Below are 19,625 nucleotides of genomic sequence, written 5' to 3'. Positions count from 1 at the left end.
ATAAATGACATAAAAGTCTGTGGTTTGGTTTCATGGAAACAAATTAATATTTTTTATAGTTATTTATTTTCAAGTTTTAAAATAAAGAAAAATATAACAAAACACATTGTTTGAAGAAGGAGAATTAAAACAAAATTTTAATTTGCATCAGTTTGTAGTAAAATATTTATATTAAGATGCAAACAAATACATAATATACACCAATATCAACACTGTATACATTTATACATTGAATAAATAGATTTAAATAAACATATAATTATAAAGGATGTCCTTATTAAAATAATATAACACAATATTTTAATAATAAAACAAGAAAAAAGTAGAACAAACTGTACATAAACTAAACCAATATCTTCGTTTTATAATTACTTTTAAAAGAATAAATGGACACAAAAGTAAGTGGATAGTTTTGTTCTCGGGACGCTACGGAATATGTAATAAATATAAAAGTTATAAAAGTATTTTTTATAATTAAGTGTTTTCAAGTTACAGCTTTTGTTTTTTTACATAGATGAAGTTATTTTTGTACGAGATATTGTTGGTTCAGATGTAGAAGTAAAGGCTCCTCAGGTGGAGGTGAGTTGAATCTGATGATTCATCGTACAATAGAAAGAAGTCACAGTCGCCTCACCTCCCCCGACACAGTTACCCAGAAGCCCCTGCTCAGATTCAGAGACAGTTGTTTTTGAAACAAAGCTTTGATCTTCTTCTTGAACTCTTTTCTATGAAGACGTTGAAGATCATCGTGGAACAGTTTGGCTGGTGTTTGGTAAAAGAATAATCATAACTAGTTTAGTTTCGGTAACTATTGTTAACTCCACGTTCTACCGTCAGACCAGTTCAAAGCACAAACACGTGACGATGATGAATTCATTTTTACAGAAAAGCAGAAGTTTTCTCTCACGCGACGTTACAAGTATTTATGGATCAACAAGTATGAGTTTTAATGTATTTTTTAACCAATTATTTAGATTTATTACAAATATATTTATTTCCAAAGGTCCTGAAATTATACAAGTTCCATCCATCATCCATCCATCCATCCATCCATCCATCCATCCATCCATCCATCCATCCATCCATCCATCCATCCTTCCATCCATCTATCATGTATCCATCCATCCATCTATCTTGTATCTATCTATCCATCTTGTATCTATCCATCTATCAATCCATCCATCCATCTTGTATCTATCCATCCATCCATCCATCCATCTATCATGTATCCATCCATCCATCTATCTTGTATCTATCTATCCATCTTGTATCTATCCATCTATCAATCCATCCATCCATCTATCATGTATCCATCCATCCATCTATCTTGTATCTATCTATCCATCCATTCATCCATCCATCCATCCATCCATCCATCCATCCATCCATCCATCCATCCATCCATCCATCCATCCATCCATCCATCCATCCACCCATCCATCTTGTATCTATCTATCCATCTATCTATCCATCTTGTATCTATCCATCCATCCATCCATCCATCTATCATGTATCCATCCATCCATCTATCTTGTATCTATCTATCCATCTTGTATCTATCCATCTATCAATCCATCCATCCATCTATCATGTATCCATCCATCCATCTATCTTGTATCTATCTATCCATCCATCCATCCATCCATCTATCATGTATCCATCCATCCATCTATCTATCTTGTATCTATCCATCTATCCATCTTGTATCTATCAATCCATCCATCCATCCATCCATCCATCCATCCATCCATCCATCCATCTATCATGTATCCATCCATCCATCTATCTTGTATCTATCTATCCATCTATACATCTTGTATCTATCCATCTATCAATCCATCCATCTATCTATCAATCCATCCATCCATCTATCATGTATCCATCCATCCATCTATCTTGTATCTATCTATCCATCCATCCATCCATCCATCCATCCATCCATCTATCTATCATGTATCCATCCATCCATCTATCTTGTATCTATCTATCCATCTATCCATCTATCTATCTTGTATCTATCTATCAATCTATCCATCTTGTATCTATCCATCCATCCATCTATCATGTATCCATCCATCCATCTATCTTGTATCTATCTATCCATCTATCCATCCATCCATCTATCTATCTTGTATCTATCTATCCATCTTGTATCTATCAATCCATCCATCCATCCATCCATCCATCCATCCATCCATCCATCCATCCATCCATCATGTATCCATCCATCCATCTATCCATCTTGTATCTATCCATCTATCAATCCATCTATCCATCTATCATGTATCCATCCATCCATCTATCTTGTATCTATCTATCCATCCATCTATCCATCCATCCATCATCCATCTATCTTGTATCTATTTATCCATCAATCCATCCATCCATCTATCATGTATCCATCCATCAAAAGCTGGTTAACAGCAGTAGAGTCTGGTTCTACTCCAGGTTTCTGCTTGTTAAAAGAGCGTATCCCTCGCTACCGTCGCTCGTTATGTTTCTGTCACATGTTTATTTTATCAAGTTCAGTTTAAACTGTAAAGTTTCTTCAGATAACTTTGTTATATTTTAAATATGAATACGTCGATGATCTACAGATACATTTCCAAGAGTTCTATTGCTCTAGTCTGAGCCGATGAACTTTGATCCGATGATAACATTCTCCTTCTTTATCTTCTCGTTATCAACACAACTTTCTACAGCTGCAACACACCTGGAACACACCTGGCCTCGTTTCCGTGACTCACCTGAACAGGTTCGACGGCTCTTGTGGCTTCACTGCCCGACAGACATGTCATGGTCGCGTCAGGCTATTGATTGACAGAAGCCGAGACACAACAAGTGAAATAATAGATACAATATCCAACTATTGTTCAAGTCTAAGTCACAACTATATCTTTAAAAAACATATAGGAATATAAGTTAGAATTGCAGTCAACGTTACGAGATCTGAGCTTGAAATATTATGATCAATAAAACATCTGTAAGTTACAGAGAGACGATAAAAAAGTTTCATCTTAAAACGTTAAATTCAATAGTTATAAATAAAGTTATTACCTTCGTGTTAGTTAATGTCTTTCAGAATTGTTTGAAGAAAACAACACAAAATATATATATTTTAAAAATAGGTCAACATCAGCAAAAACAAAACTTCTTTTCATAGCTTTAGAAAATATATTTATTATTATAACACGTAAGAAAAACAACATTTAATTAGGTAAGAGCGGATGTGACGTAGAGCTGAATGTGCTAATTCTTGTTTTTGTTTCACCGGGAAAACGTCGCCTTTTATAAGAGCTTCAAGACTAACGTTCGTGTTTAAATAAGAATAGACGTGTTCTCTCGATCAGCAACATTTATGTCCGTGTTTTCAAACAAACATCCAAACCTGAGACAAACATTCCTGCGAGGAATCACGTGAATCCAGCGGTGACGTCACTGTCGTGGGCGGGGCTAACGCCTACAGTAGCGCCACCGACCAATCACAAGGCTCGAGGGAGGGATTTCCAGCTGCCACTCAAAGCCTTTATAAACTTTGTCTGCAGCGTCTGGAGCTTATTTCTCATTTCTTTCTTCACCAGAGACGGAATAAAGTGAGTATTAATCTGACTCGTTATTTAAAATACATTTTAAAATCCTATTATTCCTGTGTTTACTCGACCTGTTTACTCATGGAGCTCCAGGAGGGACAAACCCAGGAATTCTGTCTGTCGAATAAAATGTATATTTACGAGTTAAATCCTGATGATACTTGTTTAATTCAACTCATCGACCAATGTAATCGTTTTTAAGTGTAAATACGTGTTTATCGTCGGTGTTTAGTTGAGCTAGACTCGCTGCTCGTCGAGCCTGAAGGCCATCGATGTTGTTTACGATCTTCAGTCGATGGAAGATAATCGATCCTAGAGACTCATCCTCCTGGAAACATACACATCCTTTTCTGGATCGAACTCATGGGTTTTTTAGATGCAAGTCTCTGTTGTTCTGGTCCGACCCTCAGGGCTCGGGGGGTCACGTGACGCCGCGGGCTCGGTTCTTTTGTCGCGAGTCCAAGTGAGTCAGACTCGAAGGTTCCGAGTCATTGTTCCGAGTCTTCAGTGAAGACCCTTGATGTGGATCCGTGTCCTAGTATCTGTCCTGAAGTCCTGAACCTTTAATCTGCAGAACATCAAAGTCTCTGATGAACAAGAACAAGGTTTACTTTAATGTATGTTTTCAGATCATTTATTCAGTGTGAAGTTAAACTATCAAGTTCCCTTTTCTAGGTTTATATTTTTGATAAATACTTGTGTTTTAATCTATATTTTCAGATCATTTATTCAGTGCGAAGTTAAACTATCTTTTCCCTTTTATAGTTTTATTTTTGATAAATACTTGTGTTTTAATCTATATTTTCAGATCATTTATTCAGTGTGAAGTTAAACTATCTTTTCCCTTTTATAGTTTTATTTTTGTGATAAATACTTGTTTTTTAATCTATGTTTTCAGATCATTTATTTAGTCTAAAGTAGAAACTATCAGTTCACTTTTATAGTTTTATATTTGTGATGAATACTTGTGTTTTAATCTATTTTAATGACATTCTTTGTTTATTTTCACACATATAAAATAAACATTGAAACAAAGGATTAAAATATGTATCAAAGCAAGACCAACAAAGTAACGTAGTATTTAAGTCAGAGTCAACTGTACTGCTGGTTACTTTTATTTATACTTATTTACTTTATTCTTCACTAGAGTCTATATTATCCTGTTCTAATCGTTCTTTGTCGTGTCTTAACAAACCTGGTACAGTATGTCCATCGAAATAAGGGATTCTAAAAAAAAAACAAAACATTGCAACGATAAACATTTATTAAATTTGAAAGGTTTATTTAGTTCATTATCTGGACGATGTTAACTTATGATAAACTGTCAACAATAACCGCTGACTCATGATGTTTATCATGGTCGTGACCCTCGTAAATCTCCCGTCTTTTCTTTATTTATCTGACCTTTATTCAATCTTTAAAATATAATTTGCCTTTTTAAATGATCACTTTTCAGTTGTTATTTCTACATATTATTAACTACAGTTAGATTAATTGAGGACAAACTTTACGACAGTAGAAAATCCATTAAAGGTTCGCCTCATATGCACACATATATATATAAATTTAAAAACCTTTCCATTAGCTTTTATTGTGGCTAAACAATCACTTAAGAGTTGTGTAGTAATGTGATGTTTAACCTCTAGTTCAGGTGTTTGAAAGTCAATCAAACAAAGAGACACAATGTTCTAACAGTGCAAGTCCAAGTAAATGTGAAATATTAAATGTTTTTCGAAGCTTAATTGTTTCGTGCAAATATTTGTAATATTAGACATTTTTCTTTATCTCAAACACTTGGCAATGAGCAGAAACTGCTTTATTGGCCAAAAATATTAACAACATGCATGGAATTTTGTTTGTTTTTTATAGGGATTTTCAGTTTTGTAAGACAATAGAACAACAAGATACAAACGATCTTAAGCTTCTCTTGATGAAGTATTTCATTAAAACCATGATTATCTTGAGTCATTTGTGTTGGTTCCTCTTTCATAAATCATGGCTGGACTCACCCACGCCCTGGTGTTCTTCCTCCTGCAGGAACAAAATGCTGCTTCTCGCCATCGTGGCCATCAGCCTGAGCGCCGCCGCCTCAGCGCCGACCCTTGACCCCGAGCTGGACGAGCACTGGAACATGTGGAAGAGCTGGCACACCAAGAAGTACCACCAGGTGCGGATCCTTCTGTCGAGAACATCGTTGGTTCCGGCGACGATGACGAGCAAAGAGTTTTGTTTCCACAGACGGAGGAAAGCTGGAGGAGGATGGTCTGGGAGAAGAACCTGAAGAAGATCGAGATGCACAACCTGGAGCACGACGTGGGCAAACACACCTACCGTCTGGGCATGAACCACTTCGGCGACATGGTACGAGTCTCTCACGACCGCCCGGCGTCTTTAAGAATCTTAATAACGCTCTTGTCTCGCCTGCAGCCGCACGAGGAGTTCCGGCAGAAGATGAACGGTTACAAGGCCAACAAGGACCACAAGGACAGGAAGGTCCGAGGATCCTTGTTCCTGGAGCCCAACTTCGTGGAGCTTCCTCGCGCCGTCGACTGGAGGACGAAGGGACTGGTGACCCCCGTGAAAGATCAGGTACACTCGCCGATACATTCAACTCTTTAATGAGTCGCTTATTATTGTTCTCGTGTATTTATCAATATTTATGTCACTCATACTGTACCGTTGACACCACAGAACAATCCTGTGTTAAAAATACTAGCATTAAACTTCTCGTTCTGATGACCAAATCATTCTTCCGGGATATACTTCCAGTCAGGAGGATGGAATGTTGTTCAGCAGCTGCCGACGGTAACTTCCAGTGAATCCAAAACTTCCAGTGAAATGAAAGTTAAAACAAGTGAATCAAGGATGAAACTCACCATTAGATCCACATATTCAAAGGAACTACTTTATACCAAAGGTTTATCTTATCTTATTTTGTTCATTTGTGTGTAAAGAGAACCATAGGGATGTCAGCAAAACACTTCTACAGCAGCAAGCCTTGACTTTAAAAACATTTTCAGAAATTCAATCATAGTTTTAATCTTATAAATCAAAATGGTAATAACGTTTTTTTAACAATTCGGAATCTGAACGTGTTTATTTCCAGTGGATTATTGGTGGTTTTGACAGTAAAGTATAAAAAGAATGAAACAATAGGAGGTAAATTACATAAGAAACATTAGATACGAGTGGCAAATACATTTAGTTGATTCATAAAATTATTTCTTGATTATTTATTCTATTTGATATATTATTATAATTTAATTTCATAACAATGTGTTTTTCTTCTCGTCCGAACCTGCTGCCGTGACGACGAAACATTCCTCTGCTGTGTGATCTTATCTTAGTGAGTCGACGGTCGACCTTCTAGGACGTTCATTTGGTTCAAAAAGTACTTTCTGATCAACGTTCAGAACCAGCTCAAGAATCCTTTGACGGATAAAAGCTCTGAGAGGTTGATGGTCACAGAGATGAGAAGAAACGCCAATTATTTTCTAAAGTTGTTTACGAAGCGACGATGATGTTTCAAACACATGTTGCAGAAGTCTCTGATCACGAGCGTGACCTCCTTCCTCGCAGCTGCTCGTCTTCTCAGACCAATGATGCTCGTCACCAACGAACCCAGTTTCACGTTCACTCGTTCCAACCAAAGTTCAACGGCGTCGACTCTCTGGACGATAAAGTCAATGTTTTCTTCAAACAAACAGAAAACATGTTTCAGCCTTATCTTTGAAACACACTCGCAGCCGCCGCGTCTGGAGAACGTCGGCGTCAAACCATCATGACTTTAAAGAAATGTAAAAAAAAACTGTTGTCTACTGAACTCCTTTTTTCAACATTATTGAGAAAATATTCAGAAAACACTTCCTGATACAACCATTTCCTTTAAGCGACAACAAGTTGTGTTGTGTTCTTGTCGCACAAAAAGTCCCGCACAGGTGCGTCTGTGGTTTCATGACAATGAAGGAAACATGAAAAACATTCAAGCGACTGAAACAGAACTTTAGTGACGACGACGTCTAGGAATGAAAAGCCTCTTTTGATCCGGTCGTGCAGGTTCTGTGTCTGACCTTCTCGTTCTCCCTTCAGGGTCAGTGCGGCTCCTGCTGGGCCTTCAGCACCACGGGGTCCCTGGAGGGTCAGATGGCCAGGAAGACGGGTCAGCTGGTGTCTCTGAGCGAGCAGAACCTGGTGGACTGCTCCAGACCCGAGGGCAACGAGGGATGCAACGGCGGTCTGATGGACCAGGCCTTCCAGTACGTGCTGGACAACGGCGGCCTGGACTCGGAGGACTCGTACCCGTACCTCGGAACAGTGCGTTCACACTTAAGAAAAGGTTGCCGGTTCAGATCCGGGCCTAACTCCTTGTGTTTCAGGACGACCAGCCGTGCCACTACGACCCGAAGGACCGAGCCGCCAACGACACCGGGATGGTGGACATCCCTAAAGGGAAGGAGCGAGCGCTGATGAAGGCGGTGGCGACCGAGGGACCCGTGTCTGTCGCCATCGACGCCGGCCACGAATCCTTCCAGTTCTACAAATCAGGTCGGCCATCTTTGGATCAAAAATCGCCGCTCCTTGCCGTCAGGGCGTGGCTAACCTTTTGACCTTTTGACCTCCAGGAATCTACTTCGAGAAGGAGTGCAGCAGCGAGGAGCTGGACCACGGCGTGCTGGTGGTCGGGTACGGCGTCGAGGGCGAGGATGTCGACGGAGGCAAGTTCTGGATCGTGAAGAACAGGTCAGTACCATGTTGATGACCCTTAGCAATAAGTACTTTGAGTGTACTTGACTTATACTAATATACTACTTCTTCTGACTAAACACAAACATTTTAAGTTTACAGCAGTACATTTAATTCTACTAGTGTACTACGTACACACTCCTAGTCTATAGTTCAGTGTATAAAGTATACTCAAGGTGCACTATTCTCTAGTTCATGTACAAACATCTAGTACATGTATGTAAATCTAACAATGACACCAAAAGTATTTTTTTTGCCACTTATGAGCCACTCCCATAATCCTTTGCACAGTTGACTTCTGGATCACCACAATAGTAAAGTTGCCTAACGGAAAAAGTTATATATTCTCCTTTTAATTTTAGTATAAAATGAGTATACTTGTGGTACATTTGAATATACTTCTTCAATTTTAGCATAAACGAAGTAAGGTAAAACACTTTATTGATCCCTGAGGAGGTCTCCTTCTGGAAATTGTTTAAAGGTGTTTCCGCCCGGTCATACTACTTGTACTTTAAGTATACTTATATACTTATACGGTAAGTATACTTACAGTACACCTAAAAATACTTCTGTTAAGTGATGTCAAAATGAAAGTTAAAGAATATCACTTGAATATATCAAACAAGAGTACCTACAGTATATGTGAATATTCTTCTTAAATCCCTTCTCCTGAGGGATCAATAAAGTTCTAACATAACCTAAAACATATCGTTCTTGTGTTGCAGCTGGAGTGAGAACTGGGGTCAGAATGGCTACATCATGATGGCCAAAGACAGAAGGAACCACTGTGGCATCGCGACCGCTGCCAGTTACCCTCTAGTCTGAGCGACAGTGTTTTTATCACTAGTCTGAGCGACTTCACTAGTGTTTTCATCAATACTAGTCTGAGCGACTTCTAGTGTTTTCATCAATACTAGTCTGAGCGACTTCTAGTGTTTTCATCAATACTAGTCTGAGCGACTTCTAGTGTTTTTATCGATACTAGTCTGAGCGACTTCTAGTGTTTTTATCGATACCGCACCGGCTTCTGTGCACACACACAGTCCGACACGACGACGGGAGATTCTGCAGCCTTTAAATTCTTCTTTTTTTTAACTCAGTTTTTAGGGAATTGACGCCATGCTGTTCGTTTGTCACTTTATTTGTGTGAAAATATTTTAGCCGACTGTCTGTAAATACGTTGGATGCGACCTGGTGAGCGGGATGAAGTACAACATGCCTCTTGTAAATGATCTGTTTTTGTACTTTACATGTGATCAATAAAGTTGTCTGGAGGAAGAAAAAAAAGTCGTTTTTTTTTTTTCAATCAAAATGATGACTTGGCAAATACATTCTGACGTGTTTATGAGTGAAAATATATAATAAAATCTTTTACATTTTCATTTCTTATATTTTTGAAGCATTTCACTTAAACCTGTAGTTTAACTGATAACTGGGTGTCTATGACTTAGCTTGACCAGCTAGCACGACAATGTTAGCAAACACGCTAACGGCTATGACGACAAAAGCTAAGTAGTTTTAAAGGCTAAATCTGCATCACATGTAACGTGTTGAACATAAATAAGTCCTCAACTGTTCATCCGGGTTGTACTGAATAACTTGTCATGTTAGTTATTTAAAGCATTTGACTAATATTTCCGCTAGCTAGCATTATTAACAACCCATGCAGAGCTGCTATTTTTTAGCAAACATGCTAACGGCTATGACTACAAAAGCTAAGTATTTCTCTAGAACTTTAAAGGCTGAATCTGTGTCAAATGTAACGCGCTGAACGTAAACAAGTCCGTAAGTTATTCACTACAACTCGGATGAATTGATGACATAGAAGTTATTTAAAGCTTCTGACACATTTGACTAATGCTAGCTAGCATTATTAGCAACCCTTGCAGAGCTGCTAACTGTTAGCAAACATGCTAAGTAGTTTCTACTGAAAAAAAGTGTAACTTTTTTTGACAACTTGTTTGTCACTTACTTACAATTAATAAGAGATTTTTAATTTGTTATTTTCCTACTAATGTTCTCTGAGCTCGGCAGGTCTTAAGGGTCGAGTCAGCTGAGCTGCAGGATTACATGGAGCCACAAAGATGTCGATTCACAACAACACGCCTGAGAAAAACACAGTTAAGTCACAAGAACTGAACCATGAGGTGAGCAAACAACAAGAAAAGTCGATCATTAACCGGGACTTGAAGCTGAACGAGTGAAAGTGTAACAAACACCAGAGAACACTTCATTCACACGAGCATTTAAAGGTTATTCAGTAACAAATATAGAAGAATAAAACTCATTGTTTGTCAGAAAGAGGACGTGTTGCCCACAATTTCCTGAATGAAAACGATATTATTAAAAAGGGTATTTACCCACGATCTCTAGACTTCCCTTTACCCAGATCCTCCTCCAGAAGATTTGTTGAAACACTAAAATGAACAAACGCAGTGAATATTTGCGTGACAATTGATTAAATATGAAATTGACGTACTGTATATACTGTATATTTAAGCCTCGCACTGTGAAGAGAGAGCTCGGTGTTACCGGTCCTACAACTGGTACTTAATATTTATTAAATACATATATTTGAAATTGAAAACTTTGTATTTTCATGGGGGTCCTTTGCGCCTCTTTGCGCCCCCGTACAATAAAAAACAAAACAAAATTAAACTATGCAAATCCTCCGTACATATCATGTAATAAATATGGTTAAAAATTAAATTGGACATATTTGAATTTTCATGAGGGTATTTTGTCCTCCTTGTGCGCCCTTAACCTGACCAAGTTGACCTTTGACCTCCACTGAGAGGTCATTAGTCTCATGAAATATAGATATTTTTACAATGTTTGTTTATAGACATGATATGTTAGTCGGTAGAAGGATTAAACAAACAACATTTTTACACTTTTAATTTGAACAGTTCAAGAACAGATGCTCGTCCGGGGGTTGTAGAAAAGTATGGGGGTCTCCGGGGAGTCACTGGTGCTTCTTGACGAAGGTCAGGTACTCGTTGACGTCCTCGGACGAGCCCACCACGAAGGGAACCCTCTGGTGGAGGCTCTCGGGCTGGACCTCCAGGACCCTCTGCGTCCCGGTGGTGGCGAGTCCGCCCGCCTGCTCCACCAGGAAGGCCACAGGATTGCACTCGTACAGGAGGCGCAGCTGCAACGACACGGAGGTCGTGGTCAGAGCAAGAAACACGTGGTCCAGCAAAAATAACACTTCTTTTAATTTCCTCTTTTCTGAAAATGGAAATTCACGTTGAATGTGGAAGTTATGGTTGTTTCAGAAGTCGTCTGGTCTATTCTGAAGCAGTGAAAGCAGGAAGCAGAAGTCTAACCTCTGACACATCATTTGTGTACTTCTAGTTTTTGTGTCATAAGAATAGTAAATGGTTGAATTTAACAGTTAAAATGTTGAAACTTGAATTTCTTTTAAGCATTTAATATTTTTAAAGAAAAAAACATTTTTACATTGAGGTTATTTATTAATTATTATATCATTATTATTTAAATAAAATAAATGTATAATCTAACATTTTCAAAATACACATATAGTTTGATATTCTAATTTAAATCACAAAAAAAATAATGTTTTTAATTCAATATTTATTTATTCAAGGCCTTTTGAATTCAATTTAAAGTTTGCTCTACAGGTTCTAGCAGACACTACTAATGGATCACAGATCTACTCGATCGATCACAGGATCTTCTCAGAGTCACATTTTAAATTTGATTGTTAATAAGTAACATTTTCAATGCATAAAACATTTAACACTTTAATAAACTTGAATGTGTTTTTTAAATTCAATATTCGGACGTTGAAAAACTTCCATAGTTTTGTGTCCTTAAATATGTGTTTTTAGGTGTAACAACGTGTGTAATGTGTGTTTTTTTCTCTGTTATTGGTAATAAAAAAGAAGATAAGCTTCCTTTAAATCCATACACTAATATATACATATTTAAAAAAGGTATTTTTTTTAACCTAAAATATTTTTTCACATGTTGGAATAGATTTAAGCATCGTTTGTGTGAAGCTTTAAAAATGATTGTGTAACAATCAAAGATGTCATTTCTCCACGATGGAATGTTCCGTGATGAATCCAACACTTGTGTGTAGTTGTGTTGCAGCGGAACAATCCGTCGACACAGTCTGATAAACAAAGTGCTGGATCAGCACAACCGTCCACCGTCTGTGAGTTTTATTTAACTCTGGAGGAAAAACAGATCCAGTTACAGTTGCTGCGTGTGTGTTAGTGACACACTTGTTTGTCTACACAAACAAGTGTGTTGTCTACACAAACAAGTGTGTTGTTGTCAGTGTTGCTTCAGAGTCTCTTCTGGTGACAACAGTACATCTTTAAACAAAAGAAAGGCTTCATCTTTCAGGAAGTGACACGTACAGGGAGGAATTATGGGAAATGAAACACATGTGTGAGCAGATCTGGTATCAAAGGTCTAGAGAAGTGAGATTTATGCTGAATTTATCTTTGTTCCTCACATGACCTGCTTCACACACACGTGTGTATCATAGTTACGTACATCATATACCAGTACATACTAGTGTGTGATCTCAAGAATCTACTGACACGATATGTATCACAATACACCATATACTGTGATAGTGTAGTAACAAGTATATATGTGTAGTATTGTCCAGTACTTGACTCTGGTGTTGTGATAGTGTAGTAACAAGTATATATGTGTAGTATTGTCCAGTACTTGACTCTGGTGTTGTGATAGTGTAGTAACAAGTATATATGTGTAGTATTGTCCAGTACTTGACTCTGGTGTTGTGATAGTGTAGTAACAAGTATATATGTGTAGTATTGTCCAGTACTTGACTCTGGTGTTGTGATAGTGTAGTAACAAGTATACATGTGTAGTATTGTCCAATACTTGACTCTGGTGTTGTGATACTGTAGTAACAAGTATATATATGTAGTATTGTCCAGTACTTGACTCTGGTGTTGTGATAGTGTAGTAACAAGTATATATGTGTAGTATTGTCCAGTACTTGACTCTGGTGTTGTGATAGTGTAGTAACAAGTATATATGTGTACTTTTGTCCAGTACTTGACTCTGGTGTTGTGATAGTGTAGTAACAAGTAAATATGTGTAGTATTGTCCAGTACTTGACTCTGGTGTTGTGATAGTGTAGTAACAAGTATATATATGTAGTATTGTCTAGTACTTGACTCCGGTGTTGTGATAGTGTAGTAACAAGTATATATGTGTAGTATTGTCCAGTACTTGACTCTGGTGTTGTGATAGTGTAGTAACAAGTATACATGTGTAGTATTGTCCAGTACTTGACTCTGGTGTTGTGATACTGTAGTAACAAGTATATATATGTAGTATTGTCCAGTACTTGACTCTGGTGTTGTGATAGTGTAGTAACAAGTATATATATGTAGTATTGTCCAGTACTTGACTCTGGTGTTGTGATAGTGTAGTAACAAGTATACATGTGTAGTATTGTCCAGTACTTGACTCTGGTGTTGTGATACTGTAGTAACAAGTATATATATGTAGTATTGTCCAGTACTTGAGTCTGGTGTTGTGATAGTGTAGTAACAAGTATATATGTGTAGTATTGTCCAGTAATTGACTCTGGTGTTGTGATAGTGTAGTAACAAGTATATATGTGTAGTATTGTCCAGTACTTGACTCTGGTGTTGTGATAGTGTAGTAACAAGTATATATGTGTAGTATTGTCCAGTACTTGACTCTGGTGTTGAGATAGTGTAGTAACAAGTATATATGTGTAGTATTGTCCAGTACTTTACTCTGGTGCTGTAGTATTTTCAGACCACATGACTCGTGACAAAGTAATAAACCTCGTCAACAACCTCAACGTTTGTTTCACTTCATACTTTGACCTCGTGAAGATCCTTGACCTTCAACCTTCTCTCTGACCCTCTTCTCAAACTCACCTTCCCTTTAGGACTCTTCTCATTGGCCGGATACATGAAGATCCCTCCGTAGGTGATGGTGCGATGGACGTCCGACACCATGGAGCCCACGTACCTGGCCCCGTAGGGGGCGCTGCCGTCCTGCAGAGGGAGGAGGTGAAGGTAAGAGAATATTGTTGACTTACTGTAGTACGTGATGGACTGTTAGTGAAGGTATGGAAGTATATCTTCATCAGAATATTGATTCAACATTATTAAAAGCATTTAATTATATTTTGATTATTCAACAGTTTCTATATTGGATTTGTTTATTTTGTTTTTTATCAAATAACTGAAATCAATCATTTGCATTTTCTTTCTCCTTAAAATTGCAATTAAAAAAGTCCAACCTTTTCTTAATCAACTTTTTTTTACTATAATTAACTAGTTTATTATGATTACAATAATTAAAAAAATAGTCATTCATAGTCTTTTAAAATCAATGTAAATATGTTGGTAATAAAGTGCAAATACATAATATTGATTAAAATTGGCTTCAAATGGAAAAATATATATAGTTAAAAAATATATATATATATTGAATAATTGTATCTGTAAAAAATACTATTAATTTATTTTGACAATATTCAAATTCTTAATTTAATTATTTAAAATAAAACAAATACAACCGTTACATAGAGACATATTCAATTTAATTCATTCAATTAAAACAAACTCAACATTTTAATATACAAAACATTCAATGACATGATTTAAAGATGATAATTGAATGTTTCCATTTAAAAATTCAAGGTTTTAACGAATTAAAAGTTAAATTAAAACCATGGAAACTGATGTCACTGATTTATGTCAAAAGAAAACACCTTAACTTTTGTTATTATTAAAGTACTTTTCATTATTTTTTTTAAGAATGTCGACTCAGTGAGTAAAATAAATAAACACGAGTTAAAAACCATTTGTTTTAGTAAAACACAAACACATGTTTCCGTAAGAGAATAAAATCTCTTAAGAGTTTATCCACGTGAACCTGATCAGAGCTGGTCTCAGGTCAGTCGTGTTCAGACTCGTGTCACATGACACACAGTCATGTGTCTGCTGAGTCACGCTTAGTCAGGGGGGGGGGCTTCCTGTCCAGACCCGCCCAGTCCAGCACAGAACCAGAACCAGTGAACAGAACTGAGAGAGAGTTCTGGCACCAAGAAGTGAGTCTTGATGTGGAAGGAATTTAAACTGAAATATGATTTTAAATCATTTAATTCTGACTCATTTTGTAGTTTTAATAAATCAACGTTTGTCATGTTTGTCAACATCAGTCAAAATAAAGTTTATATTCTCAATAAACATATAAATCAATTTGATTCAAAGAGTCAAATCACAACAAGAGTTATTCAAGTTTAAATAACACTAAGAGAAAAGATAAACAGGTTTCAGCCAATCACGACGCAGAACCAGACTCAGTGTAAACCTGCTCGACTTAACTCTGTTATTTGACTCTTTATACTTTAATTTCACGTTTCTTACATTTTATTTAGGTGACAAAATAAACGAACTAATTTAGAAAATAATAATAGTTTTTAGTTTTTTCTTACATTTACTTTAAAAGAAAATTAAAAAAAAAAATTAAATTAAAAAAACTTCAACTGAATTTAGGTCCAACTCTGCTAATTATATAATGAGTTAACAAATTAATATATTAACAGTTTACTTTGTTTATTGAAAGGTTGAATTTGTTTTGTTTTTTAATAATTAAATTAAACCAAATTTAATATTTTCAAATGGAATCAAATATTTTTACATGTAAAGTTTGATATTTTAATTATTAAAAATTAAATGTTCTAAATTCAACATTATATTAATTCGTTAAAAAATATTATTTAAAAAATAAGTTGTATTGAATTTTAAAGGCTACGAATTAAAAAATATATTGAAATTAGGAACATTTAATTTTCAGTTATTGTAATTACAATATAAAACTCTATGTTACCAACGTTTTAAAGGCTAGGAAAACATTTGAATTAATTATTTTAGATTAAAATACAAAAACACAAAAGGAAGATATAAAAACTTCATTTAAAAATAATTGGTTTTAATCTTTTTTTAAAATGTATTTTAAGAGAAAATTAAAACACTAAAAAAACTTTACTTAAAACTGACTTTTAGGTCTAACTCTGCTAATACTAGATTATTATTGTTATATTAACTAATTAAATGAACAGTTGTACATTTGTTATCTGGTCCCAAAAAGAAAGAAACAATAGTTATATAAATATATAAAATATATAATATAATAATATAATATATAAAAAATGTCTATTTCTATTAAATTATTAGCGTCTTAAAGGTTTTTTTTATAAAAAAAAAAGATGTTATTTTCTCTGAAGCAACATGAGTTTGTGTCTTAACTTGTCAAGACGCTCGTTTCAGAGTTAACTCCAGAAATAAACCTGTAAACTAGTGAAAATAAATAAAGACGTACAATTAGACCGACTGTCAGAGTGTTTAAACGATATGAAGCGAGTCATGACTCGTGACTGCAGAGTCAGCAGCTGATCTTCAACACACACTTCCTGTGGTCAGTGCAGCGTCCAGTGGTTCTTGTTTCAGGAAGAACCTCAGGTCACATGACCAGGATGTGGATGACAGTCCTTCACCGCCAGAGATCCTTGCGTCAGCTTTAATGTGTGAGTGAGCTCTGAGGTTCCTCCGCCAGATGATCAATTATTATGAAGTACCATTAGATTATTTACTGCTTCAATTGAATTGTTGTTATGTTGAATAATCTTCAATATTTCAATATTTCTAAGTTGAAAGTTTGTTTTTTCAAAAAACTGAATATGAATGTGTTGAATAACTTTTTAGAAAACTAATGTTTTTTATTCATATTTACATAACGTTTTATCACAATTCAGTATAAAAAATAAAAGTCAGTACTATTACATTGAATTTAAAGGGCTTTGAATATAAAAATACTGAATTTATAAATTATTTAAATTATTTGAATTAGAAAGTCAAACTATTTAGTAAAATACATTCAATTCAACCTTTTTTAATAAACAAATAATAAAAAATGTTTTAACATATGAAAAATGTTAAACAATGAAATATTTTTTTACCAGAAGATAAAACAAATAGTCAAGTATATGTGTATTCTGACCTCCGGGTACTTCTTGTGCTTGAGATACTCGTTTATGGACGGATGGAAGTATTTAGCGTAGCCTTCGTTCAGGCTGTAGATCTTCCCTCTTGGTTTGATCGTCACGTTCCTCTCGGTCAAGATGAATTCTCCGATGGCCTGAACACAGACATTCACAATATTCAACCTTTGAATCAGAACATTTACAATATTACCTTTTCAAATCCAAATAAACGTGTTTTTTAAGCAGTGAATTATTTTAAATGTAATATTTTGTTTATTGACAGGTTAGATTTTTTTGTTTTTTTTAATCATTTATTAAAATAAATGGACATTTTCAAATGGATTCAAATATTTTTACACTTAAAATTGTATATTATAATTTAAATAGTAAAATATATATTCAACGCTATTTTAATTCGTAAAAAAGGTGTCACTATTATCCCAACATTTTATATTAAAAATGATATTATTCTAATTACATGATCAAACTTTAAAATACATCATTCATGTTGACACTATGTTGCAAACATTTAAAAGGCTAGAAAACATTTTTAATGAATAATTAAATTAATAAAATAACGTTTTATTTTAATTTGATTTAATTTAAAAAATAATTTATAAATAATTTATTATGTATATATATATATATATATATATATATATATATATATATATATAATGAAATTAATAAAATGACGCTTTATTTTAATTTTATTAAATATTTTTTAATAATATTCTGATATTATTTAATTAAAATATATATATTTTTTTATATATATATAAAATTACAAATTATTTTTTAAAATTAAATAATATTTAATAACATTAAAATAAAGCGTAATTGTATTCATTTAATTATATATATTAATTATATATCTATATATACGCCAATCTCTCAATTTAATTCAATTATTTAAAAAAACTAAAGTTGTCAAAGTTGACATTTTTTGAACTTAAGTATTTAAAAAAACTAAAACAAATGTAAACTTTCAATTTAGAAATGATTGAATTAATTTATATTAAAAAAATGAACCTATCAATGTAGAAATGATTTAATTCAACTGTTCAAAACATAATTCAACGCTTAAAAAACAACAACATTTGAATCATAAAAAAACATTTAAAATAAACAATATATTCTGACGTCACTGATCTACTTCAGCGATGATTGACAGCTTTAACGACGTGTTTTCTGAACTAAAGCCAACATGAAGCAGATAAGACTGTTGAACGACCCTCGTCAATGATTGACAGTTCTCTTCTCACCGGGTCCAGCATGAAGAAGTTCAGACCTGCACCGGTGCTCAGAGCCACCAGGGTGGCGCTGCCGTACAGAGCGTAGCCCGCGCACACGATGTTGGTTCCGGCTTGAAGAGCGTCTGCGTCCTGCGGCTCTCCCTCCGACACCTGGAGAATATAAAATAAAAACTTTATTTAATGACAGAAAACACTTTCACACAAGTCATTCTACTCCATTTTTTTATATAATAAAACACTTTTTTTTCCTTTCTTTTTTTAATGACAGACAAAACTTGTATCTCTGGAGAAAAACAAACTGAATCCGAGAAAGTAATTTAACATTTTATTCTCTTGTTCTGCAACATTCATTAATGGATAAAATTGTACAACGTCGCCCTCTTGTGTCCTTTAAGCCTAACTGCAGGTGAAGTTACTAATAATGCTCCTTATTTGTTTCTTTATATAAACGTAAAATATTATTGACAAACAAAAAACCCTTTATTAAAGGAAACATAGGTTTAATTTAAGGTTTCAAATATTGAAACTTTATTTTAAAGCATTTAATTATATTTTTAAAATAATTCAATGAAATATTTCCATGTGGAATTTATTTTTATTGAACAATTTAATGATATACTTTGCATATTAAATGTGTCAATGTTTTTTTCTTTAGAAATTGCACTTAATTATTTTAAATATAACAGTTTTCTCTTACACGTATAGTTTCTTAGAATATTAAATTGAATACAAAGATTTAGTCAGAACTATTTTATAACACTTCCACCCAAAAAATGATTAAATTAAAAAAACTACGAATAATTATATATATATTGAATATTTTAATTTTTTAATAATTGGAATTGAAAATAATTGACATTCAATTAAAATAGATTTATTTTAAAGAACATTAATCAAATTACCAACCTTTCAATACAATTATAAAAACAAATTCAACCATTTTATTAATTTATTAAATTGCTTTAGAAATATTTTAATTAAAAAAAAGTTGTAGAA

General features: G+C 34.6%; 2 protein-coding genes across 2 annotated transcripts in view; one reads left to right on the top strand and one right to left on the bottom strand.

Annotated features, from left to right (window-relative positions):
• The first annotated feature begins 3,574 nt into the window (after positions 1 to 3,574).
• ctsla (cathepsin La) lies at positions 3,575 to 9,620 on the top strand. Its single transcript, XM_087813098.1, has 8 exons — positions 3,575 to 3,593; positions 5,628 to 5,757; positions 5,829 to 5,951; positions 6,018 to 6,179; positions 7,680 to 7,904; positions 7,967 to 8,135; positions 8,213 to 8,330; positions 9,059 to 9,620. The coding sequence occupies exons 2-8, from the start codon at positions 5,635 to 5,637 to the stop codon at positions 9,156 to 9,158; spliced, it is 1,020 nt and encodes a 339-aa protein (XP_087669224.1). The 5' UTR covers positions 3,575 to 3,593; positions 5,628 to 5,634; the 3' UTR covers positions 9,159 to 9,620.
• Positions 9,621 to 11,215: 1,595 nt separating this feature from the next.
• Positions 11,216 to 19,625, bottom strand: part of fbp2 (fructose-1,6-bisphosphatase 2) — a 13,453-nt gene continuing 5,043 nt past the window's right edge. The window contains exons 4-7 of the mRNA XM_087813085.1: positions 18,639 to 18,779; positions 17,391 to 17,528; positions 14,258 to 14,377; positions 11,216 to 11,484 (exon numbers count right to left, since the gene is read on the bottom strand). Coding sequence (XP_087669211.1) covers positions 11,299 to 11,484; positions 14,258 to 14,377; positions 17,391 to 17,528; positions 18,639 to 18,779 — 585 coding nt within the window. The 3' untranslated portion in view covers positions 11,216 to 11,298. The remainder of the gene's footprint in view (positions 11,485 to 14,257; positions 14,378 to 17,390; positions 17,529 to 18,638; positions 18,780 to 19,625) is intronic.

The sequence above is a fragment of the Callionymus lyra genome, chromosome 1, assembly GCF_982586985.1.
Source record: "Callionymus lyra chromosome 1, fCalLyr1.hap1.1, whole genome shotgun sequence".
NCBI classification, from domain to species: Eukaryota; Metazoa; Chordata; class Actinopteri; order Syngnathiformes; family Callionymidae; genus Callionymus; species Callionymus lyra.
Note: the sequence above shows the minus strand (reverse complement) of the source record. Positions and strands in the feature narration are given on the sequence as shown.